Source organism: Lissotriton helveticus, chromosome 7, assembly GCF_964261635.1.
Source record: "Lissotriton helveticus chromosome 7, aLisHel1.1, whole genome shotgun sequence".
NCBI classification, from domain to species: Eukaryota; Metazoa; Chordata; class Amphibia; order Caudata; family Salamandridae; genus Lissotriton; species Lissotriton helveticus.
The window spans coordinates 1,407,112,986-1,407,139,245 of NC_136068.1; the positions used below are offsets into that span (position 1 = coordinate 1,407,112,986).

Here is a 26,260-nt window from a genome sequence, read left to right on the forward strand (position 1 = left end):
TAAAAGTGATATCTTGACTTGTTCATGTTGGATTTTGTAATTTGGGTCTTATTTTATTCAGATAAATGTTGGTTATTTTTCTAAACTGATGTGGTGTCCTTTTGTAGTGTTTTCACTGTATTACTGTGTGTGCATGTAAAAAGGCTTTAGACATTGCCTCTGAGATAAGCCTGACTGCCCTTGCCAAGCTACCAAAGGGTTGAGCAGGGGTTGTTTTTGGTGTGTAACTTCCTTACCCTGACTAGAATAAGGGTCCCTACTTGGACATGGCACACCCCTCTACCAACTTGAGAACCCCATTTCTAACACATACTTACACATGATTATTCAAAGGATTAAATATTTGCTTTATGTTACCTGAACCTAATGTACTGATCATTCATGTTCATAGGTGTTTAAATGTGCATATGCATATTAGATGTGCACTCTTGCTAATAGTTAACGTTGACAATTGAGACCTATAATTCTTCATGCTGCATTAAGACTGGTTTTCATTTTCTGCTAACATGACATTTCTTGCAAGTATTCACACGCTTTGATAGTTGAAGAATAGATGCATTACATTACTAGTAATAGAGAGAAGCAGCCTGAGAAGAAGACCTTGCCGAAAGAACATGGGGACCCAGAGCATTACCTGAAAGACCTATTCAGCAATGTTTCAACCTCGCTTGTGTGTGAGAAGACATTGTCGGTCCCATGTTCAGTGTTCCCATGTTGCAGTCTATAACGTGAGAAGTGTAGAATGGCTATAGACCCCTGATGATGCGTGCAAAGGTATGTTGCCCAAAAAGACTCTTGTGGTTATAACGTAGTGTTCAGACCGTTGGAGATTCATATTCTCTTCAGATGCTTTCCAGATACCTTGCAGATCAATGCAGGTTCCCTGAGAGCACTTTGCTCTGGACTTAGAGAGGTATAGACCTCTATTGTTTCCTTGAATCTTTGCTACGTGTAGATTAGGCTAACACTTACCTGCCTGACCCACGGAGGACTCTTGACCTAGCTTCTGAAATGCAGACACCTTCCTACTTAATTTTTCCTTGTCTAGTTATAATTTCCTTTATGGAAATTCCTGATTTTTTAGATCCTTTAGATTTTCTGAGCAATCCTCTTAGCAGGGATTTTACTTTAATTGATTAGATTCACCTATGTGTAGACAACCAAATCTGAGACTTTTCTCTGAGTATCAGATTCTCTTTCTTACTTTTGTATTTATGTGACATAACTACTTGTCTGCCGGATATTGTCCGCCTCAATTTCTTTTATAGGTTGTGCCTGGCTGTTGTTATTCTGCACCTTTATAGCATTGTGTTAAGAGCTGAGTACTTTAACTTGATTCATAATTTGTAATAAACCTTCCTAACCCCAGCTACCTATTCCTGGACCTCATCGTGTAGACAAAAAGGTTTCACTGTTCATGGAATTTGATTGTTGTAAATGGTAACTCCCATCACTTCTCAGTCAGATAAAAAGGTCCATCGGAGGACCAGTGGTGAGCGAGTGGGCCCTGGACACGATGTCTCAAATCCAATTTATCAACTCACTTCCTTCAATCGCCTTATAGTTTTCTCAGAGGCTTTGGTAGGATAAGTGTGAACTTCATTGTCAAATCTTGGGTAAGACCTGTTTCATCCAATTAGGGAACAGCAATTGTAAAAGTAAAATACCCAAAAAGGGAGAAACAGGGTAATCAAGTTTTCTGGAACATTTTCAGAATCACAAATCATCAAAGGTGGGATTTGAGTGAGATTCATATATTCCATGGCACTTGGAAATGCATGTCTTCCCAGGCTTAGTTGAAGTATTCTCATTCTCTCCTAGGACCTAAGGATGTAGATATCAATCCTGTGGAACATAATTCAATTCTCCAATTAACGACGAGTGGCACCTTTAAAAATATGGCAGCCATTATGGATAGCTTAAATCTGACACTGATAATCGAGGTAACTTGCCTCAGCCCTCATTTATCGTGTGTGTAAATCATTTACTAGCAACTTGGCAGTACGATAACCGCTTTGGCTTGCACTGCATACCAAGCATGTCAGTAATACCCACTCTCAGGCATGTTGTACAAATACATTTCACATATTTAGAAGGGATTTTACATACCACTTTTCAGATAGGCTTGTCATTTTTACCAACAGTAATTACATCTCAAATGACTCATTAAGTCTTATTCTATAGCTTATATGGGATAGACGTGTTACCTTAAATGCTAATTAATATTTTAGTGTCAGATATAATGAGGGGATTACTTTAATGTTAAAATATGCAGCGTTATAGCAATTTGAATGATTTTGCTAAATTACTGTCAACATTTTCAGAACTTGCCTCTCTGGGTTGCAAATTAATAAAAAAAAGTTTAGATTTTTTGTGGACATTGCAACATTTTTCCTTATAGCTATTCGTAGTTATGGTACTAAACAGAAACTTTTCTTAGAAACATTTTCACGCAATACAATATACATATTACAATCATGGGAAAAGAATCTATGTAGAGGAAAAGATAAAAACAGGTCATAATGAACTGTGTCACTACACTCACACGCAGATCGAAACATGTTCACCTAAAAAAAGTACATTTTAGACAATGCAGGCCAAAACAAAGGTTTATCAATGGTAGATGTTTATTTAATGGGCCAGTCTGAACACGCCGAGTTGACCTTATCTCAGATGAGAGTTTAGTGTGTCATCACCAAGAACACCGCCCTTAAGTGAATACCTTGATGGCATCTTAAGTTGGTATTGTTGCGGCAGTAGTATTTACACTCCACTTGACCTGACTGTACACGTTCTTTGCCGCATTATTACCTTCTGTGGTCTTGTCATGTGCCTAGGTGACATTTGGGTGGGAGTTGCTAAAGCATCAGGAATTGCGGGACAGACATGGCTTCCTGATTGAGACAGCAGAATCTCTGCAAAACTGTCATCAGAGTAATGCCGAGTTTACCACACGAATCCCAAATTACTCTTCCAAGTCTAAAATTACAAAACAGCCCAAGGATGATTGTGATATTGCTTTCATCAGAGTCGGAAAAATATTTTATGTAATCGGCCCTGACCCCAAATATTACCATCTGTCTACGCCCCGATGGCGGTATAGAGACCTTGGTGGGGTTCCTTATGCAGTCCCCGTTGACAAGGGAAGACCCAATATAGACGGCGAGCCAGAGAGGCCAAACTGATCCCTGCGCTCCCCTATCCAGCTTCTTGAACTGCTTGTACAAAAATGGTGTCTCTTACCGGTACCATTTTGTAAAGCTTTCAAGAAAGCGCCTAATGTTTGAGGGAGCACTTGAAGATCTTTGCAAGCTCCACAGAGCTGTAGTTACTTCAGCATGTATCCCTAATTCACGAACTGTGGGAAGATGACTGTAATTCTGAAGCTCTTACCTGAAGACAGCATTTACCAGAGTTGAGCTGGGTGGGGGTGGGCGCGGTACAAGTGCTGCAGGATAGCTCTAATGAATGTGAATTACTCAAACAATATATGCTATTGCTTCCTCCAGCTCCACTTTGTTTGCTTCGCAGCCTTGTCTCCTAAAAGTGCAAACCCTTCTCTGCACACAAATAATCAGACAGTGTGCATTCAGGCTCCTTTGTTGCTGGAATAGAAGGACATAGCTGCACTCACACGGATAGGCACTCATCATGATGGTCAGTCCTTGATAGGCGCACTTTATCAGAGGATGTAGAGCAGGTATATGTGGAATGACTTTTTACAGAGGGAAAAACAGGTGTGTTTATTTCTCTGCTGAACCCAATCATAAATGTGATAATATCTTCAAGTGAAACACAAAAAGTCCTCCATTTTTGATTCTTTTAAATGCACAAAATGAAGGTACCGCCTCTGCAGCCACAGAGCAAAGACAACACTGTGCAGTTCTATGCCTGGAGGGGCGATTCACCCAGAGTAAAGGATATCCGTCACAGACGACCAGCCTGGCAGATAACAGTGTGATTAGTGGCTTCTTCTTATTGCTTTTCAGCAGTTGGTATTAACGAAATGTGACAAAGAAACATTCTTCATACACTGTGATTTAGCTGCAAGGAAAGGCAACTGCAGATTATTTAATCAAATACTTTTGCTACCGAATTGCATTTGAGGCACCCAGTCTCCTCTTCTGAGTGCACGCGCAGGCTTTACGGAGGGGACTTGGTGACGCTTCACGCAGATGGTCTCTGGCACGTTATGTCACGTTACTGTCTTTCATAGAGCAAACAGCTAATACCAGGACCAGGCTATAGGGCTTTACATTACATAGCATCATGATTCATAATCAGTTATTTCAGCCCTTGATAGTACAGCTCTTTCTATTTTGCAGTGCTGTAAGTAATAATTGTTGCTATTTCCTAATCTAGGGCAACTCAATTCAATGACCTAAGAAGGATGAAGGTTTGTGGAGGGATTCAGGTTTAGGAAAAACACAGATGTTTGTTCCAAGCACCTACGTCACTGAGCCACCTTTTACACTGACTTGTTTGTACAGTAGTACTTCATATCATGTGTTTGCAGTTTCTAAGGGCCATATGTAGGTGGCCCAATAACGGTCGGTAATGGTGAAATTCAGTAAATTTCACCGTTACTGACCAGTAAATAGGCATACGCGATGTAGGGAAGGAATCGGTAATAAGGAATCGGTAAATACCGATTCTTATTACCGATTTCTAATTTACCGATTTGGAATTACCGGACACGCAAATACCGAATCAGTGAATAAGAAACGGTAAAAACGAGAACAGAGATGTAGGAAAAATCGGTGATACTGAATTTCATGAAATTCGGTATTTAGGAGTCGGTAATTAACACTGACTGAAAGTAGGTGATAATCAGGTGCAATGTATTTAAACAGTCCCAAAATGCAACAGTGTGATCACTATGGCGGCCTTCTATGTAATTGCAAGGCGGCTACCGCTACAGGCAGCAGGAGTGAGGATCTGGAGACGGGAGGAGCGCGTTTACAGACAGCGCATCACACTCTTCCAACTGATTGAGGATGAGATCCATGAAAGTACACCCCCACACCATCCTGGACCTGATAAGGGACCTGCACCCACTCCTGGAGCATCCAACACCAAGGGTGCACGCCATACAACCACATGTGGAGGTGCTCTGTAGCCTGCACCTACTTGCATTTGGCAGTTACCAGGGGGTGATAGCTGCAGTAGGTGGGGTGTTACAGAGTTGCCTGTCCAGTTTCTTTAAGAAGTTCCTGGATGCCATGATGCAGAGAATGCATCACTACATAAGCTTCCCAAGCACACAGGCGGAACTGCTGAAAACCAAGACTGACTTTTACCAAAGGGCACACTTTCCGCATGTCATAGGGTGCATTGATGGGACACACATTCCAATCTGCCCACCTGCAGCCACTGAGTATATCTACAGAAACAGAAAATCCACCCACTCCATAAATGTGCAGGTAATCTGCGATGCTGCCAACATAATCACCGACATCGTGGCCACATTTCCAGGGAGCACCCATGACTCACACATCTTCCAGAACAGTGGGATCTACACATGCCTTACTGCGAGAGAATTTGGAGAAGGATACCTGCTAGGTAAATCACTGTGACACACCCTAATGGATACAGACCATGACAGTGTTGGTGTATGTAATTAAGTGCACTCTCTTTCTCACCTAGGTGATAGCGCCTATGCTGTGCGGTCATTTATCCTCGCTCTCTACCTAAACCCATCAACCCCGAGTGACAGACGATACAATGTGGCACACAAATCAACACACAACGTTGTGGAGCGCACATATGGACTATTAAAAAGCACGTTCCGCTGCCTCCACAAAAGCGGAGGCGCACGTCAGTACACACCCATCATCTTCTGCAAAATCATTGCAACTTGTGCTATGCTGCACAACCTTGCCACTAAGAAAGGTACAGAAGTTGAATTAACTGACTCTGAGGACGATGATGATGAATTTGATGAGCTAGAGCCCAACGCAGCAGGAGTGGCACCAGCAGCAGATAGGAGACAAAGACGGGCGGAGAACACACGCAACTATTTCTGAGTAAGTAAGGAGACACAGCCAGTTGTTGTATGTAAATGACGTAGTTTTAATATTTGGGCACTACGCCACTACACAAAGGGCACAACTTGCCAGTCAAATTTGTGACAACCCTAAGAGGAAGTCATGGGTTACTTCACCCAATTCAGTTCAGGAAGTGTGGGCTGCATTAGCGTCTGCGGCCACGCACAACACTGCTGGATGCAATCAGCACACTGTCTTCACTGGCTGTGGATCCAGTGCCAGCCCCATGCCGTCTGCTGCTCCTCCGGGTCTCAGTTACAGGGGGCATGATGCTGCTGCTACTGGTCGTCTCCTCATTGTCCCCCATATCCACTGCACCAGTATTGGCTGCCTGACTTGTCAGCAGCACTTCAAGTGCAGTCGTTACCTTCACAAGGCACCTAGAGACATCGCGGCTACAGTGCGCCATCCCTTCCTGCGTGGCCACGGAGCGCCTCCAGAGCTGAGAAGTGGCTGTTGAGAGGTGGTTCACTGCCTTAGTATGGTTTCCATTTTCTGCCTCACCCTGCACCGTGCTACCCTGTCCTCATCAAGTATGCTGCACAGCAGCATCACTGACTGGGACATGTCTTGCATGCCCTCGGCCATCTCCTTCATGCCCTGAGCCAGCGTGGAGGTCATAGTGCTGATGCCCTTCTCAATGTTCACCATGCTGTTGTTGAGGTGCTTCATTTGCCGCTGTACAGACTGAATTGCCTTCCCTTGCAGGCGCTGCACCTTGACCATGTTTGCCTCCAGCCCTTCGAAGACACCATGATCCTCACCCTGCAAAGGTGGACTGTTTTCCCGAGCTCGGCGGCGACTGGCACCTGTGTGTGCTCTCTCAGAGGTGGACTGCAAACCAGAATTACTGCCATCCACTGGCACAGTTGATGTTTCCCCCCCTGGTGTCTTCTGAGGATGACTCCATCTCCTGGAGTATGGCAACAGCATGCCTCCTGCAGGTGGTGTTGCTGCTGGTGAGGCTAGCAGTAGTGGTGACACTGGCAGTGGTGGTGAGGCTACAAGTAGTGGTGATGCTGGCAGTGGTGGTGAGGCTAGCATTAGTGGTGACACTGGCAGTGGTGGTGACGCTGGCAGTGGTGGCGAGGCTGGCAGTGGTGGTGATGCCGGTAATGGTGGTGTGGTGTGCCCTGCACTTACACTGGCCTCCTCTGATCTTTCCTTCCGGGGTGCCCTTCCAGCCTTGTCTTGAGCAGACCTGCGCAATGTCTAGCCTGTGGACAGACATTGTACATTAGCTCAGTGGTCCGGCAGCCCTGTATAGCAATATTACATTTTCGTTTCTGGCACACTATCTCAATGTCCTCTGCTTGCTTATCACTGATGTGTGTCACATGCCTTGTTGTTCAGTGTGATGGGTGTCATGATAGGTGTTTCACTGACAACATCTCCCATAATGCATTGCTGGTGATTACTAAAACCTGTACTTGAGTGGGATTCACACAGCTTCAATGGGGAATGGGGATAGGGAAGGGGGCAGATTGCTGTGCATGCTTCTTACCTTGTTTGGTGGCAGCTCTGGCTGATCTGTCTGCATCCCGATTCCACAGACACTTTCTGGCTCCAAGGTGGACTCCACATGCTGCTCAAATGCAGTCAGGGCAGGTGCCCTGTTCCTTCCTCCTGTCTGACTGGCTTGTTTTTTGTTCTCCGCCTTCTTCTTTTTGGTGATGCTCCTGATGTCATACCACTTTTGGTTCAGTACATCAATGTCCCGGGGAGTCACTCCTATGGCTTTCACTTGTGCCTAAATTCCTAGCCAGATCTTCCATTTTTCTGATTCAGCCACTTACAAGGACTGCTTACCAAACAACTTGGTATATTGTTTTACAACCTCCTCCACAAGGACCTGCAGCTCCCTTTCGCTGAATTTCAGCTTCCTCTTCCTTTCACTTCCTTCTCTTTCTGTGTCCCTGCTAGCCATTGTGCAGTTTTTGCTGGAAAAGTTCACCCAGTGGCTCAGTTGTTCTCCTCTGCACTCCCAGCCTCTCCAGAAGGTTCTGATTGAGTGCACCTGCATGGGTGTGGCCACTTCCTGGTTGGGAGGTGGGGTGGATGCACAGGATTGGCTGATTCCTCAATTGCTGGTGTTTTGAATTTCCGATTCGGTATTTACCGATTCGGTAATACAGATTCGGAAATACCGATCGGTATTGAGGAATCGGTAACATTTTTCCGATTTGTACTGATTCGGTAAATATTACCGAATTTTTACCTACATCGGAAATACCGAATTCTTAATAACGAATCGGTAAAATTTGGTATTAAGAATTCGGTATTTGTCAATTACTTACATATGGCCCTAAGTGCTGTTAATACCAGACGCTACTATTTCCCAATTTATGGTATTCAATTTTCTGACCTTCATTCAGGACGATGAAAGGCTGAGTAGACTTGCCAATCACTATTTATTTACAAAGCGGAACATTCAACTCGATGAACTATCCATCTTGCCTTCTTGAAGTGACGTATATTAGATGAAGAAACATAAATGCTTTGACCGTTTTGTCATATTTTAAGAGGTACCAGGGCATATGAGGTACACAACCATGTATGAATTTGATGAGCATCTCTGAAATGTTCCTCAATGACACAAGTTGTCTGTGCCATGGAGGAATATAATCTGCCGTGGAGAAAGGATGTTCACAGGAACCTATACAGTAATACAGGAACTTGGTTGTTGGTGTGTTTCCTCTTAGTTATTTTGCATGTTAAACAGTACATCTTTTGAGAGAAAAATATGTAAAGTAATTTTTTTACAATTACAATTCAAGTGCATAAGATGACATCTTATGCACAACTTCAGCATACATCAAAGAAAGTCAAAAGGCATGAATTATGTATGTATGTATATGGAATTTCTATAGAGCAAATGTAGCCAAAAGGCGTCTGAGCACTGACATGGTCAAAGACGAACATAAAATCAATGCATTAGAGGAGATAGAGCTGAGTTGTGGATGATTAATACATTGTGGTATAGTGTCCTTTAAAGAGGTGAGTCTTCAACTCTTTTCTAAATTGGAGCAGCATTGGATCAGTCCTGGTGCCGCAGTACAGATGCAGTGCGTTTCCCTTCATTGCACTGGGCTCACCTTTCAAAAGGTGCACCTCCTGAAAGCTTCTTTGCCTCTGTACACGCCCATGTAATATGGCGCCGAGACAAAAGGATTCGCTCATTTGCAAGATGCATGCCCCCATGCAAATGAGGGAATGGGCCCTTAAGATAGCTCTGGTGCACAAGCATCGCCGGCCCCTTCTGTAATACCGAAGTGGCCCAGGAACGCGTAAAGCGGGCACAAACACCTGTTGCGCCCCCAGGGCACTTACTGTAATACGGCCCCTGGTGTATAGGGAGCTGTTGGAAATGGTAATGTTTGTAACAGCCCTAGGGCTTACTATATATGGCCCTAACCCCTTGCCATGGCAAATTTAAATCTCAAGCCATTTCCAGAGTGAGAAACATTGCTAAAAATTTAGTGAATACTCACAATCCTATGAATTTCTTCACAGGTAAATCTATACGAGAATGGCCGCAACCTGACACTTTGAATTCTAGCATAGTGGCAGATTTCCTGGCGGAGTAAATCTCATTTACTAGGACAAAATTCCATTTTATGAATCAGGAATAGGATGTTTTTCTTTGTAAATGCCTGTATTTGAATACCCAGGTTTCATCTATGTGAGGAAATACCTTTGTTAAAGAGACCAAAAGTGATTTGTCGCAAGATTTGAAACCAACAACATACTTGCTTATAAACCTTATTTAGAACTGTATTAGACTTCGTTATTGAGTAATAAACACGTTTGGAATATAGTTTTGTAAAATATCATTCCAGCTCTCAGTACTTCCCTTGTTACATATTGACCTGCCAAAAAGCAACAATTAAGTGTTTGGGAATTTATTATAGCTGTATATTATTGTTTTTAACTATCCTAGATAATTCAGACTACTTTGAAGCCACTGGCCAATAGTGGTTTATCACATTTTCTTTCCTGTGTGCTACAGTGTGTTGCCACCAGTTATGGCTCAGTTCTCTAGAAAATTCTGACTTCATTGATTAGTCCGGTGTTGGGTGTGTGCAGCTCATTACAAAAAATACCTATTTTACAAATTAAGAAAAACTGCCAAGCTGTTATCCTGGAGAAAATGCTTTAAATTATTTAAATAATAGCAGAATTCGGTCAATAGTTCAAGCCTTCTGCAATAGCAATTAACTCTTTGCAGAATGGTGCAAATAATAATAATAATAATAATAACAATAATCATAATAATATTAATAATACCAGTATTTGTAAAGTGCACAGCTACCTCTGGGGAGGTGTCCCGGCACTGGGGGCCGTCAGGAAGATTAAGCGAGCTATTGCCCAGAGTCACATGGTGCTGGACAAACCTGCCGCCGGGCCGGGATTCTAACTGCGAACCCTGTGGTCCAGAGTGAAGTACCCTGGCCGCTGCGCCCTACCTCTTCCTCAATTATTATTATTATTATTAGGTGACCTAGCCTGAAAATATGGGTCTTCAGGTCTTTTCTAAAAGTTAGAAATTCCGAGATGTATCTTAGTGTTGCAGAACGTGATTCCATTATTTGAGACTTAGGCTCTAGAAGGGCTGGCTTAGAGTCTTGTGGTGTGATTTCATAGCAACTATGACCAGTCGAGATGCAAAAGTACATATAGCGTGAGCAAATTTAAGCCCTAACTGAAGTGGTTTAATGCCATGCTCTGAAAGATGTACTACACAAAGGGCAACCTGGTATTCCCTTGTGGGCTTGGGTATCAATAATACAGTAAGGTAAGTTGCCAACCAGGTAGGCTTCAAAGAAAGAAATGATATAATGCACGTTACTTGGGGATGTCCTAGGTTGACATCATAAATGAATTTGTTACAATTTTGAAGCAGGAAGGTGTCAAATGAATCACAAAGACAGACATATATGCTTTTGCAAAGTATATTCGATTCAAACAGAGAAAAAATGAAGGGAGTTCAAAGAAAATTATAACATACAGTACAACGGCAATGTGTTGTCTAAAAAACTTCATAGTGTTGCTCCTCAATATTTGGCAATGTACTAATATCCCCCTTCTCAAGAAAATACTTGAATGTCCTTCTTGACATTAAGAGAAAATTTCTAATGATAATGTGGATGGTCCAAATGAGAGATGGGCTGTACATCGATGTTTAGGTCTCATACGGTGTGTATCCACTCGACCATCGTCAGGACTGTAATGATTTCTGAAGATTATAAACAATAATAAAGAGTTAAAAGATGAAAAATCAAACTGCACTGTATGCCTAATCATTATACACCTGTTGTGGACACTTGTGAGACCTTTTTTTCCTTCTCTTGGAAAGGTTTGTCTATTTCTGGACACTCTTTGGATGGGCAATATCTTTTCCTTCTCTTGGAAGTCATTTCCACTGAGCATGATGATTTAGACAGTTTTTTTTTAACTCAGGCGATGGTCCCTTTTCTTCACAACTCTAACTCCAAAGTCGTGGATATGGGTTTCCTTTCTTTTCTTTCCTATCCACAACAATTGTATAATGCTTTAGACAGGTACTCCAGTTTGATTCTTCTTTTTTTAATCCTTTGGTAATGCTTCTTTCAGAAGCCTATACACCTGTGTTTTTGATTCATTCAACACCTTACTGCGTCATATTTGTAACAAACTAATTTCTGATGTCACCCTAGGATGTGCCCGTCTAACTAAAATATTATAATCTCTTTCTTTGAATGACTTCCTTGTTTACAACCCAGCTTAAACGCCTTAAAAGATGACACCCCAGTTCTAATGCGAATGTATGTGTTTTTAGGTAAAGCACATAATGTATCTATTTCTTTTTCTATATGGTATTGCCCAAGAATACCTTATTTTGAAAAGACACAAGCACCGACATGATGTTGTTATTTTGTTTTAAAGGAAGCAAAATATAATATGCATTTTTTTAAAATATGTCTCTCTGCTTTAGATAGACTTACTTTAAAACTTCTAATATAGCATTTGAAAAGGTATCTAAACTGTCGGAGTTCACATGGACAACAAGTACCTTAATAGTCGAGGGAAAATATACGTTTTCTACTATTAGAGGCTGTAACTTGCTGCCCGCACATGTTTGTAAATGTTCCTAGCCCAGCCGACCAGGAGAAAAAGCTTCAAACTCTGTCCTTTCTTGTTGCGTATTTTTTCCATCTATCAATTACTTTTAAGATATGACTGGAAGAAAGATCTACTCTCATACATAGGTGACATCGTTTTTGTTGTGTAAAATTTCAGAAATTCTTTGGTAATGATTTCAAGAAATTGAGACTACAAGACGTCTTAATAACAAAAAAAATCAGTTCTACCAACTAATTAAGCATAATTGCTTCACTTGCAGTTATTGACTGCAGGTGAGTTTCCATAATAAAGATAGGGTAATTAGCAGCTGTTATTGCCACACAATAGCTTTCCAATTTGACAAGGATGGAAAGGGGCCAGTCTGCCTCTTACCTTTTTTGTCAAAGTGGAAATGTAGGCCCAAATGCCATAGAAAAAATAACAAACAATGCCAGTTTGTTTATTTTTCTAGTGTTGTTAGGGCTTACCTTTCCAATTTGACAAGGATGGAAAGGGGCCAGTCTGCCTCTTACCTTTTTTGTCAAAGTGGAAATGTAGGCCCAAATGCCATAGAAAAAATAACAAACAATGCCAGTTTGTTTATTTTTCTGGTGTTATTAGGGCTTACCTTTCCAATTTGACAAGGAAGGAAAGGGGCCATCACAGGCAGAAAGTGAGAGCAGCGCCTGATGAAAATAGCTATTGCATTCTTTAGAGGGCCACCTGCACAGGCACCTTGTACTAAGAGTCAGTTGCTGGCCCATCTAGTTAAGGCACGCCAGAGGAGCAGGGTGCTGACAGAATGCTCCATTAGTGGACTTGCAAGGCTAGGTATAACCCGCAAGGGGAGCGTTTGATTGGCTGACCACCACTGAACATTCTCCTCCAGGTGCTTAGGTGATTTATGCCATGCCAGTAAAAATAAATGTGGCCCAATAAAGCATATTAAGTTAATCAAATGTATTGACAAACACATTTATTACCACAGTGCTAAGATCAAATCCTACTTTATTGCCACAATAGAGCATTATCCACTGTGTCATCTAGTTCGTCGTTATCTGACTCATGTTTAACTGTTTCATATATTCCCTGTTACAATCACTGTACAACGAAAGAACTTGGCCAGATTCACAAGTTTAATGTAATACGTTTTAGTTAAATCCATTTCTTTAAACTTGGATATATTAAAATATAGAATATCATTTAAGCAGCCCCGGAAAGTAATTTGTTATGTACCTTTACACAAGAAATAATCTTTTTTGGACATTTTTTTTTACTCAAATAACATTTGAACGAACTTGAAAAAAAATATTTTTCCGTTTTCGTCTTAACTAATGCATATATACCTTACTCTGATGCTTCTGAAACATAAAAAATCATGTTTTATGTATTTGCTCAGCTACATTTCACTACAACAGATACGAGATTTGACTTGCACAGAAAATGTGCTAAAGTTTGTTGACATGTTAGTTACAACACATAATGTTAGGACTATGGGCTGGAAATAAGGACGATCATGCATGCTGTGATTGTTACAGGGCATGGGGGCATATAAGCAAGAGCAATATCGCCGCTTTAGTGGGAATTTTTCCCGCTAAAGCGGTGATATTTTTATCGCCCTATTAGCAAGCTGTCGCTAACAGCAGTTAGCGACAGCTTATAGGCGATAGCTACATGTTTGGGGCCCGCTTTGCATGTCAGCGATATTTATCGCAAATGACAAGCAAAGTGGGCGTACTCAACCTGTTAGCGACTGAAAGCAGTCGCTAACACAGCTATCGTCTATTAGCAAGGCAGGCGAAGCAATAAAAAAATGTGCGCTAAGCGCGAATATCGCCAGTACCTAACGGCTGCTCAGACCAGGACTTAACCTGTATATCCAATGGGAGGTGGATATTCAGGTTAAGTCCTCATTAGCGTTAATGTCTGAATATCGCTGGATTTCCAGCGATATTCACGCATTGAGCCGCTATCGCCGGATATTTTATCGCTTTAGAGATAAAAGTTGCTAATAGCACGTTATCTCTGCAATAATATCCGGCGATAGGCGGCGATAAAAGAAATGTAAGCGATAATTATCGCTATTTGTTGCTAATATGCCCCATAGTAAGGTGTGTATTCTCCCCAGCGAAGATCTTCTTTCTAAATTAGCATGTGTCCAAGGGATATCCCCAACATGAGCTCTTCTGGTTAAGCATCGAAGCATTCTTGGTTTGGCCATGTCTTCCAGGGGCTTCACTATCAATACTGCAGCAGGAGCAGTGACACAGGGTGTGAGGGGATGAATTTGTTGCTGTTGTTATCACAAAACCAGAGGATGTTCTTGTGGGCATGAGAGCTTGAGGTGCTCTTGCTATGCCACCCTCAACGTACATCGGTGGGTGAAAAGTTATTTCCAGCAATGAGTTAATAGAAGCAATGCCCAACAAAACCATATGGTTGGTTCACCTCTACACAATGGATCTCTGCAGCCTATTGAACATGTTCTGTATAATATACCATAACATGAGTGTTCGCTGGCTCTCTATCAAGAGTTCTGGCATGTTTGGCAGAAAGCAGCTTTATCTAAGTTTCTTTGATATGCTTTTTTATTCTCAAGTACACATTTCTGATCTTTCTCGTTTGAGACGCTGACTTGGATTCCACTTTCAGTGTCACCAGTCCATAACTTTTTATAGTAAATTGAACATTGAATGCATTAATAATATTTTAGCATGTTGATATAAAGGGTTTTCTCATGGTGAATTCTTTGTATGATTTGCAGGTGACCAGCAACAAAACTATAACCACCTGATATTGAACAGTGCGACTCAGACGCCCACTAATGGTAAGATTACGCCATTTCAAACTAACATCACTTACTTCACTACTGCCTATTGTCAATGAAGTGCATGTACATTCCTCAGAGAAATGCTTGATAAATGTGCTTAGAGAAATATTCAATTGGAAATGCTTTTTCAGGGGGCTGAGTGACAGCGACAGTTTGTTTAAACGATAACAGGTTATTATCCAAACTGATGTATTGGAGCAAAATTTGTTTTGATATAATTTGGCGTGGCCTCGAAGCACCCCACCCATTCATCTGTTGCAGGCCTGAGCATGCCTCCGTGGTCCATAATGTGTGTGTGAGATTGTGTGTGGATGCAGTGTGGCATTCCAACGAGGAGTTCAGTGTCCTGCTTGAGACTGTGAGTGGAACACTGGTGGCTCAGTTAGACCCGCATATTGACACAAACATGTATTATGTGGGCATTCCCTTACTCTAATCTCACCCCTTCCCAGCATGGAAATGGTCAAATGTTTACTCCAGCTAATTGGTGGTAAGTATAATGGATCATCCTCAATTTTGCTCGGGCTGTATTTAAAGAGCTTTCTCCACGGGAAAAATGTTTCCCCTGCGGAATTTGTTTTTTACATTTACACAGGAGGCGCACTGGAAATAGGACCCCATCTGACTTGTCACATGACATTACCAAGAAGTATGATTGGTAATCTGCACCGGATGCAGGTTTCTAACCATACTACTGGGAATGCTGGTGAATTGCAAAAAGAAGTAAATCTGCATCAATGCATGCTACTTTTTTTCCTGAACATGACCCAATAATTAAAATAACGACGATTCATTGAATTCTTCCAATACCAAATAGAAGCCTTTTTCATTTATATCCTGAGATCAGTGGCGACTGCTCCAATTTTGGGGTGGTAGGGCAACGCAAATGCAGTGGGAGGGGGAGCAGTGGGAGGGGAAATAATAAAAGAAGAACACTTACCTGCTCTTGTGCCCGCTGCCTCTTTGCTCCTCTACCGACGCTGGTCATGCTGTACAGGCTCCCAGGGGCAATCCCAGCACTAGCCTTATGCTGGCAATAGCAGCATGAGAGCATTGCCGTGAAGCTCGCTCAGGCCCAGGGAACCTGGGGCGTTTCTCCAACTCACGTGTTGCTTCACAGTTGGGTTGGAGAAACATGAGTACCCAGGTCTGTTTGGCCAGCCGCAGATGGCCGGCCAAACTAACACGCACACTTACAGGAGCCCAACACTCCTTCCTAAAGAGTGACGCCTGGCAGGATGGCCCCGCTGCCGACCTAACCCCGGCTGGCAGTAATGAAAAATAAAATGATAATAAAATGGTTTTAATATAATTTTATTTTTAAGTGGGGCTGCGCTCTTCCACCATAATGGGAGAGCTGTCCGTGTCTTAGATATTACTGGTAGAGTGGCTTGGTCCCTGTGAAGGCAACTTGAGGTCTTTTACATCTAAACCATAAAAACAAACAGATATCACTAAAATGCAGCACGAATTGGAAGAACTGATTTAAACGAGGGATTTTGTACTGGTGACCTGGTCTCTAACAATGAATGCTGATAATGCTTTGAAATGATGCCTGAAAGTATAAACATTTCATGAAGCATATATGACTCTAGTTGGCAACGAATAGTAAATCAGAAGTAGTTAATCAAGAATCTTAAAAATCTTTCTCGTCGCTTTCCAACTCCTTAGTGGCATTATTTGGGTGATTTATTTATTACTTTGATTAATTTAGGGAACACTTTGTGTGATTTATATGTGACTAGTAGATTAGAACTCATCCATTTCTCTGAGTCAGCTTGTTATTTGTGTGAAAATGGAATTGTGTCAAATATGCATGCAGTTTAGGTTTCTCGTGATGAATAGACACTGCTGTGCTGTTCATAAGGCTTTTAGTTTGTGTGATGAAGAGGCTTACAATTATTTATGGTTATTTTTATGTTCTGACTAGTGCGTGTTGGAATATTTCTGTTTGTAAACATGGACTATAGATTGTCAATAATGTCTGAAAGGGCCACAAGCCCATGATGGCAGCTGCTGAACTTGGGCACACAATTTGTCTTTTTTCAATATATTTCTTTCATTTACTTTTGACTATTTGATAAATCCAAGTGTGACCAAATGGCATAAAGCAAAGATTCCTAATAGGATTATCTGCACACTCCTGGGGTCCTTAACGCCTATTTTGAAGATCTGCGACTATTTAGAAAATGAATGAGCAGATTCAAGACCAAGATGGCTGCAAAGTAGGAGCCTTCCGAGGAGCTCCCAGTTTGAGGATCACCAATTAGGTTATTATACCCGTAAAAACCACCTCATCGGCCCTCCACCTGCCTGCCCCTGGACAGACTGCGCACTCTTCCAAACTACCTCACTGAAAAGGATTTTAGCAGCCATCTTACCCTGATTGATGACCGCTGCTGCACAGGAACGTGCCTACGCTGCCCGGACCCGACACTGCTCTACTGGTGCCCAGCTCCTCGGCTTTTCTGCTGCAGGAGGCCAGCGGCTATGGTAGCGAATCCTTGATCGACGTTGCCACTCTCCCTACTCAGGCACCTGCCCCCGGTGGCGCTATGGGGGTTAACCGGTACACGGGCGCCATCTGATAGGACTCTGCCTGATGGCTGAGGAGTTCAATGATGAGTCCCCTGCAACTGCAATCCTCGCCCCTGAGGACCATTCCGGACCTCTGAGGATACTTTCTGAGACTCTCCTGAACATTGCAGCGCTCGCTTTCCTCTACCTGAGGGGCAGCATCTCCCTGACGCCACCTCGTCTCCAGTACCATTTGCCAGCCTGCATCGCTGCGGCCGGTTTGGATTGACCGCGGGATCCCTGTTCCTGCAGCTGCTAAAGGGGCCGCGTTTTCGGCGACACTATCCAATCTTTGGCACCTCTTGGCAACCTGCTTCCCTGCCCTAGCCAAAGCCTGCTCATGGAGCTTGAACCTTGATATCAGACCGCAGCTCCCCTTTCTCAGCCCCACCTACGTTACCCTGGTGTTCTGCTCAGGCCAGAGCCTGCCCCAAAATAGGACTGTGGCTTCCCTCTGCCCCTGGAACCGATACTATGGCACCTTATGGAATTCGGATCAGTGGCACAGTTTGAACTACAGCACCATTGGAACTGCAGCACTATTTTGTGTGGCGGTGCCATTTTGTCCCGCTGTCCATCCCGGAACTTGGCCTCAGACCTGCTCCCTATTGTTGCCTTGCTTTGTCTACTTTCCCTGCGGGGCTGCCGCTCTATCCAACCTGGATCTCGGATGCCCGGCGAGGGCTGATCTCTAGCCCAGAGACTGTAGCCTCAACAATGTGGCCTCCATGCCTATACCCAGGTGAGCCTGCCCTTTAGTATTGAAATGCGGTTTTTGCTCTGCAGTCCGTCTGGGAGCCCAACCGACGACTTTGGCTGTTTGACCTCAATTTGGCAGCCTGCTACGCTGTTTCAATCCGACCCGGAGCCCCCGATGCCCGGCTGGACCTGTTTTGCCCAGCAATCCATCCCTGAACTGCTCCTTATTGCTGCCTTGCCTCATTGCTTTTCCGGCCGGGGCTGCCGCTCTATCCGGACCGGTTCTCGGATGCCCGGCGAGGGTTGCTCTCTCTGTGGCCTCTACAATGTGGCCTCGCTGGGCAGTGTGACCCAGAGCCTACTGATGACTTTGGCTGTCCTTAGGGCTGTCTCCTCAATTTGATTTTAATTTGCGGCCCTGCCTAGCTACCACACTCCTCCATTCCTGATGGTTGATGATTTGCCCAAGACCATCAGGAGGGTTGGGCCCTCCTATTCTCCATGATTCCACACTCACTGACACAGTTGTCTTACCCCAGCTGATGACTGCTACTCTACACATCGAACGGACCCAGGCTCTGGGCAATATGTTTCTGGGGAGTCTGTTTCCCTTCCCCCTACTGATGACTGCTACTCTGTGCATCAAACAGAACCAGGCTCTTGACAACATGTTTCTGGTGACTCTTTCACCCCCTCCCCCCCTCAGTCTCTGTCTAATCAAACTCTGGAGACCCATGAATTCAAATTCCACGGAGCCAATGTGAGGTGGCCTAAGTGACTCCTCTAAGTCTCTGCATCCACTTCAGGCCCGCCGCCCTGGTCCCTGGGATACCCTGCTAGTCAACTATCTTCGCACTCGGCCATAGCCAGGCATTTCCGAGGATCTCCTGGCGGAAACTTCCTCACTCCTACAACATGGCAGGGCCTTGCTTGACCTCCACTGGCGACAACACCTACACCATTGTATACCCTCCTAATCTCTCCAAAACCTACACTAAATCCTTCAAACACTCCATCCTGAAAAGTCATCCAGAGACCCTGGTCTCTGACCTGCGTTTCAGCACTGACAAGGGAGCAGTCATTAATGACCTCATCTTCTATTCCAGGAAAACTTCCATGTGGTGCAAAGCCTTCTCTTCCCACCTCAAGGTTCACGAAACTAGGCCCATTCCTCACGGCTCAGGATTGCACCCTCCGCTAAACTGCGTGTCGACCTCACCATCACAATTTAGAAAAACTGCATCATCCTGATACAAGGACCACCCACTGACCTTAATAAATTCGCAGACCGCTTTACCCACTTCAGAAGCCTTGTGCAAGACGCTCCTCTGTCCACCCTCCCCCCACACCATCACTCACCAAATCCTACATGGGTGCATAACCTTTCACAAACCACCCTTCCCAGGGCACGCAACACAGGTTGACTTAGCCCCACATCTGAGCCTCCAGCACAGGCCAACCATAATGTGCCTAAACCACTGATCTCCTCAACCTCCGGCCGGCTTGCTCCTCCCTCTCTCAAGGTTAGTGAAACTCCCCCCAGGGCTCTTGACTCTTCCCGACCCAGCCTCTCCACCATGTTACCAGCTCATGCCAACAGAAGCGTTCCCAAACCTCCAATCCTCTGTCCGCCAAATCCCTCCTCCCATAGGGATAGTGAAACTCCTGCAAGGTCACAAGACACTGCTCGCCTTAGCTTCACTACCAGGCCACCATCACCTCCCATCAGTATCGCTCCCTCTCCTTTGGATCCCTGCACACAATAGCATCACTCTTACAGCAATATTGACATGCTCCACCGCAGAGCTACTGAATTAACATTAACGTCCACAACTGCATTCTGGATCAAAAGAACCTTCTGCACCTCACCGAACTTTCCTTCTCAAATCTCAAACCCTCGCAAAATTTCACTCCCCCCTCCTGTGAGCCCCTCCTTCTCCCTCTTCCGCTTTCCCTGAGACACCTGCGCCCTCGCAAGGTGCCTTGCCACCTCTCAGAGGAGGAAACTCGGGCCCTCTTCCTTTCCTACACACCTGCCCCTGCTATACCTCATGGAGAAAGAAATTGCGGACCTCCTCATTAGACTCATTAGATATGAGTCAGCATTGATAACCCCATGCACCTCAGATCTGATTGACAAACACCCTATCCACATGGTTGCAACGAACCCCTACAGATCAGCCACCCTCTTTGACCGAGGAGTGATCCAGAGCAACCAAGCGCTAGTTCCTATCTCTGCCCCTACACATGACACAACCTCAGACCCCCCTCTATCAGGCCTCCTAATCAACTGCCGCTCTGCAGTTAAGCATGCCTCTGATGTTGCAGAGCTCATTTTGAGCCTAAATTTGGTTAAACTTTTCTCTATAGACCCCTGTGATTGGTCTGACCAGCATGCCATCACCTTCCTTCTACCTGGCTCCAACAAAACTTGGACACCACAACCCGTGATTCCCAAGCATTGGGTTAGAAACATCAAGAACCTTGATCATGGGAAACTGGCTGCCCGCTGTGAGACTGAGCTCCCCCCTACCTCATATCTCTACGGTCAACCTCACTAATTATTATTCCACAACTATCTCCAACATTCTCGACGACCTTGCCCCGCTAAAACTAAAAAGAACCCAGATCAAAGACAGAAACCCCTGGTTCAATGGATCAATGGATCCCTCAACATTGAGGGAAGATCCCTCCAGCAGGCAGAACGTAATTGAAAAATGCACCCATCAGCAGCCCATCTAAAACTCCTCCGCCAGTCCAGAAATGCCTTCAATAGGAAAATCCTCATCTAAAAAAAATATTTCTTCAGAACTGAGCTGGAGAACGCTGAAACAGACCTCGCAAGCTATTCGATTTGTTAAACAACAATCTAACAAACTTGCTAAAACATCCAAAGAAACCCCTATATTGCCAATTTCATGCAAGGAATTTTCCTCCTTCATGGACAAAATCACGGCCTTAGGAAACAAACTCAACTCTGCAACGTACTCCCAAACTACTACGCAGGTTATACCTCCTCTCGCCTCCCTGTCCTCTCAGACTTCAACTAAAAACCTAGCGCACTAGTCCAACTTTAAAGTCTATGATGAAAATCCTATCCTCCTTAAACCCAAACATTCACTACAATGATCTCCTCCCCTCTAACTGCCTAACTGCCGTCTCTTAAGCGATCATCCCCTCTTGGACTGCTATAATCAATGCATCCCTCCAACAGGGATCAATTCCTGACTCCCTTAAAGCGGGCCAAGTTGTCCCCATCTTAAAAAAACCTACGCTACATCCCGCCCTCCCTGACAACTATAGACCAATATCTAACATCCCACTTCTAGCGAAAGTTCTAGAGAAATGTGTGCAACAACAGCTGAGCCAACACATCTCCAACTTCCACCTACTGGATGTCTTCAAATCCGGGTTCAGACCTGGACACAGCACAGAAACCACCCTCCTCCACATCATGAATGAGGACCTCCATGCCCTTGACCAAGGCAAATCCTGTCTCCTAATCCTCCTAGACCTATCCTCAGCCTTCGACATGGTCAACCACGAAACTCTCCTTGATCGCCTCAACCTTAGGATGGAACTTGATGGCACCATCCTAAAGTGGTTCAGGTCCTTTCTCCAGAATCATTCACAGAGAATCTTAATCAATGGTAACCTATCCGCAAACTCGCCGATCATGGTTGGAGTCCCCCAAGGTTCAACCCTTTCCCCTACCCTCTTCAACATTTATCCTGAACCGCTCACAGAGGTGCTACGCACCTCCAACATTGCCTATCACATGTCCGCAGACGACACACAAATCTACATTAAAATCTCTTCTCTGGACGACATCCGCTCCCTAAATAAGGTCTTGAAACTGACCATGCACTGGCTCACCTCTAAGCAGCTCAAACTGATTGTAAAAAAAACTGAATTCCTTCTTATCTCCCCTCCCAAAACCAACCTGGACATTCATGAAGGGATCATTGCAATCACAGCCTTAAACTGCCCTCCTACCATTGTAAACTCTGCTAAATCCCTTGAGATAACCCTAGATAGCAACCTGAATATGCGTGCCCTTATTAACTCTATGGCCAAAACCACCAGATTTCACCTGAACTACCTAAGACACCTGAAACCTTTCCTCGACACTCCTGACCAAGAAATGGCAACCCAGGCAGTAGTCATCCCCAGACTGGAATATGGATGCTTTAACCTTGCAGCTCTACCCAGAAACTCTCTAGCTCCACTGAAAGCCTGTCTTAACGCCGCCACTAGACTCCTAACAGGCTCTAAGAAATTCAAACACATCTCTCCCCACGTAAAAGCTCTAAATTGGCTCCCTCTCGAGGACAAAATCCAAATGAAGCTGGCCTCTATCACACAAAAGGCCCTATACTCCAATTCCCCAGCATATCTCGCCCAAAAACTCGTAATTTCCGGAGGAGCTAGTAACTCATAGTATGCCAGAGACATCTTGCTCCAACCAGCATGGCTGCGGGAAAAACAATGTACAATTGGGCCTTCTCTGGGGCCGCACAAAGCATTTTAAATTCATTCCCACCCGCCATCAGAAGTCTTTTGTCCTTGGCACACTTCAAAAAGGAGGCCAAGACTTTCCTAATGGGCAAATTCCTCTCCTAACGCTCAAATTCAATAACCCCAGTGACTTTGGTGTGTCATACCATTACGGCCTTACCTTTGGTCTCCCAGATTATACCCGCCCGGCACCTCTGGGCAGCATTCCTTGGAACTGAGGTTAATATACTTGTATAATTTGTATACCGTGCTATTTTTTGTTTATCCCAACTGTTACCAAAATCTGTTATTGCTGTCTTTTTTTCTTGTTTCATACACATTCCTCTCCTAATGTTCGCATGTTAATCCCCTCAGCAACTGTTTTCTCATATTATTCCGCTGGATGGCACCGACCAGGCTCTTCGGGGCATCCTTTCCTGGTCTTGACACTACCTCACTTGTAACAATATTGCTATAGGTTCTTTTCCCAACTGTTTCCATGATTTGTTTCTGCCATTCTTCCCTGTCCTATTACTTATTGCAACTATCTGTTTTTACCCCATCTGTATCCATCCTTCCCAACTCATGTATTTTACCTGTCAATCCTGTAAAGTGCTCTGATACCTTCACGGGTCTGGTTCGCGCTCTATAAAACTCAAACAAATACATAAAAATAAATAAATATTGAGCACAAGCTAATGCCTGGAGACGTCTTGGAGCTAAAATGGAACAAGGGAGCAAAGTTCTGAAACCTATTTCTGGACAAAGGAACAGGTTTTCAGTGATTTCCTAAAAACAGACAGTGAGGGGGGTGATTTAAGTTCCACTGATCATCTATTCCAGAGTAGGGCTGTGGACCTAAAGAAACTTCTGCTATCCCAGGAGGTCCTTCTAAAAGACGGAAGCACAAAGTTCTTGGCAGAACCCAAATGAAGGGTCCTGCTGGGGAATACCACCTCACATTTGTCTTAAAATAGAAAGGACCAGGCAAATGAAGAGTCTTGTAGGCCACACCTAGAGACTTAAAACTAATATATTGCCTAACAGGCAACCAATGTAGTTTCCTAATGGCTCCTCTAGCTTATTCAAATTTGGGATTGGTTTTAAGAAATCATGCCGCTGAGTTTTGGTGAGTCTGAAGCTTCTCCAGAGTGCCTACTGAAAGATTAAGGTAGAGGCTGTTGCACTTGTCAAGTCTTGCCGGTACAAGAGAGATGACCACAGTCTTCAAGAGCTCAAATGTTAAATATTTCTAAATTTTCTTGACCAGACTCAGGGAACAAAAAGATGCAGAGATGAACTTATTGACTTGTTCCTTCAGCTTCTGCTTGATATCTAGCATTAGTCCCAGGTTTTTAACTTTTGACACTGGGGTGGGGAGTAAGCAAAGTTCTGGTGGCCATCAAGCAAGTGTCTAAAAAGATGTGTTTTTCCCAAAAAATGACTTCCCTCAAAGATTAATTTGATTTCAGCCAGTTGCCATCCATCCAATTGCTCACCTGGTTCATAAATTTCCAGAAGGTGTCCCAGCAATTGCCCTCGTCTTTGAACTTGACACGACTATGTGCATTTCATCTGCATATGATGCTAGGGATAAGTTGAAGGATTTTACAAGCCTGGCCAGTGTTGTGACATACAAATTGAACATTGTAGGGCTCAATGATGTTCCCTGTGGGATTCTGCAAGGCAGGGATTACATATCACTACAAAACTATGAGTTAGATGCAGAGCCACTGGTTCTGTTGCCATGTGCACTCTTTTTGGTGGGCACAAATCTTGAAGAGTGCCAATGAAATAGTATTAGCGGATTCATAAAGTACATTGACATAAAAAAGCAAAATTCAAAACTGAAGTTTTTGAAACACTGTTTAAATATTGAGGAACTTGAAATGGGAAGCTAACATCTGGGTTGGTACCTTTTCTTGATTTTTGGAAGAGAAACAAACTTATTGTGGAAGATCGGTGGCCTCAATTGAGGTAGCACTGGAATTTATTAACAACAACGGGGAATGCATTATGAGCAAAAAAGAAAACATGATATACCAAAGTCTAGCATATTGCTTCGCCTTTTAGAAATAAAACTGCATTTTGAAACACTCCAACCGTCCCCTTAAAGTTAACATTTATTGTGAATTAAAAAACATATTTAATACTGTGTGTATTTATTTGATGTATACCTATTACTGTTAGTTTTATTGAGGTTCAAATTATAGAAATTGCTTAGGCAGGAGTCCCTGACTTCCAGTAATGAATAAGTGGCAATCCACAAAAGTCAAAAGGTTAAAAACTGTTGGCTTGAAGAATTCTGTGTAGCTTAAATAATGAACAAATTTAATTTGGGCCTGGTGTCCTAAATTACTCTATAAACACAAAGCATGGGATTTGCAAAATCATTGGCTTCGCAACTACAAAACCCTGAGTTGCAAAGTAACAGGGAACATTATAACTGATTTTTTAGTTAAACATTTTGTTGCATCTCATGACTGCTTGTGAGTCGGAAGGAGGGAGGACATAAATAGAACACCACCTGGAATTCCAATAAAATTTATCAATTATTTTGAGAGTACTTGTGGTCTTAAACCATTGATGAGAACCTTTATAGACATCAAATTACAGCATTCACAAAGTGGAAACTTTCCCTAATTGACTACTTCCACTAGGGAATGTGGGCTCAGGTATTGATGGACATACAGTGGTCTCTGAGACCCTTAATTACTACCCACACAGCTCCTAACAAACATAATCCTGTTTCACTAATATAAATGGAGAAAGCTACTGATAATGTTAACAAATGTTTTTAAATGTTTAGCTGTTATCAAATAGTAAATCTGTGACATTGCATACATAATGTCAAGACAAAAACAAGTTATTGTGCAAAAATAGTGACTACATCTAAAGATGATACATCATGACTTTTATTGACGAAAAGTGCCATTGGTCTATAGTTTACATGTAGAGTGGGAATGGATTTCAGAAGAGAAGAGCAGAAATATGAAATCGATCTTTGGGCCAGCTACCTAAGTGAAATATAGGAATGGGATCTACTGCTGTTGCCAGAAATTCTTAACAATATATACTGTATTTATAATGTGTGGTTGAGGAATAGTTAAGGGAGGCAGTGTGGGATTGTTGGGCATAAGGAACTGTTAGACTTGGCATCTTTGGTGTGGCTTCCCCTGACCTTTTTCCTCTACCTTTTGTATTTTTGATGCTGTGCTGGATTTCGTTTTTGCCGGTTTAGATGGTTTGGGCACTTTGCCACTGCTAATCAGTGTCACAGTACAAGTGTTCCCTGTGTAAATTGTTATTACAATTTGTTCTCCCAGATTGGCATATTTGTTTTACTGTTAAGTCCCTAGTAAAGTGCACTGAGTGTGCCAGGGCCTGTAAATCAAATGCTACTAGTGGGACTTCAGCACTGATTATGCCACCCACACGAGTAGCCCTGAAAAGATATCTCAGACCTGCCACTGCAGTGCCTGCATGCATTTTTAATTTGCCTTTCCTA

The 26,260-nt window shown here is 43.4% G+C and overlaps 1 protein-coding gene across 1 annotated transcript in view; it reads left to right on the plus strand.

Moving 5' to 3' along the window:
* The window catches only part of SHISA6 (shisa family member 6), a 1,259,921-nt gene that overhangs the window by 880,582 nt on the left and 353,079 nt on the right, over positions 1–26,260 (plus strand). The window contains exon 4 of the mRNA XM_078654720.1: positions 14,914–14,976. Coding sequence (XP_078510846.1) covers positions 14,914–14,976 — 63 coding nt within the window. The remainder of the gene's footprint in view (positions 1–14,913; positions 14,977–26,260) is intronic.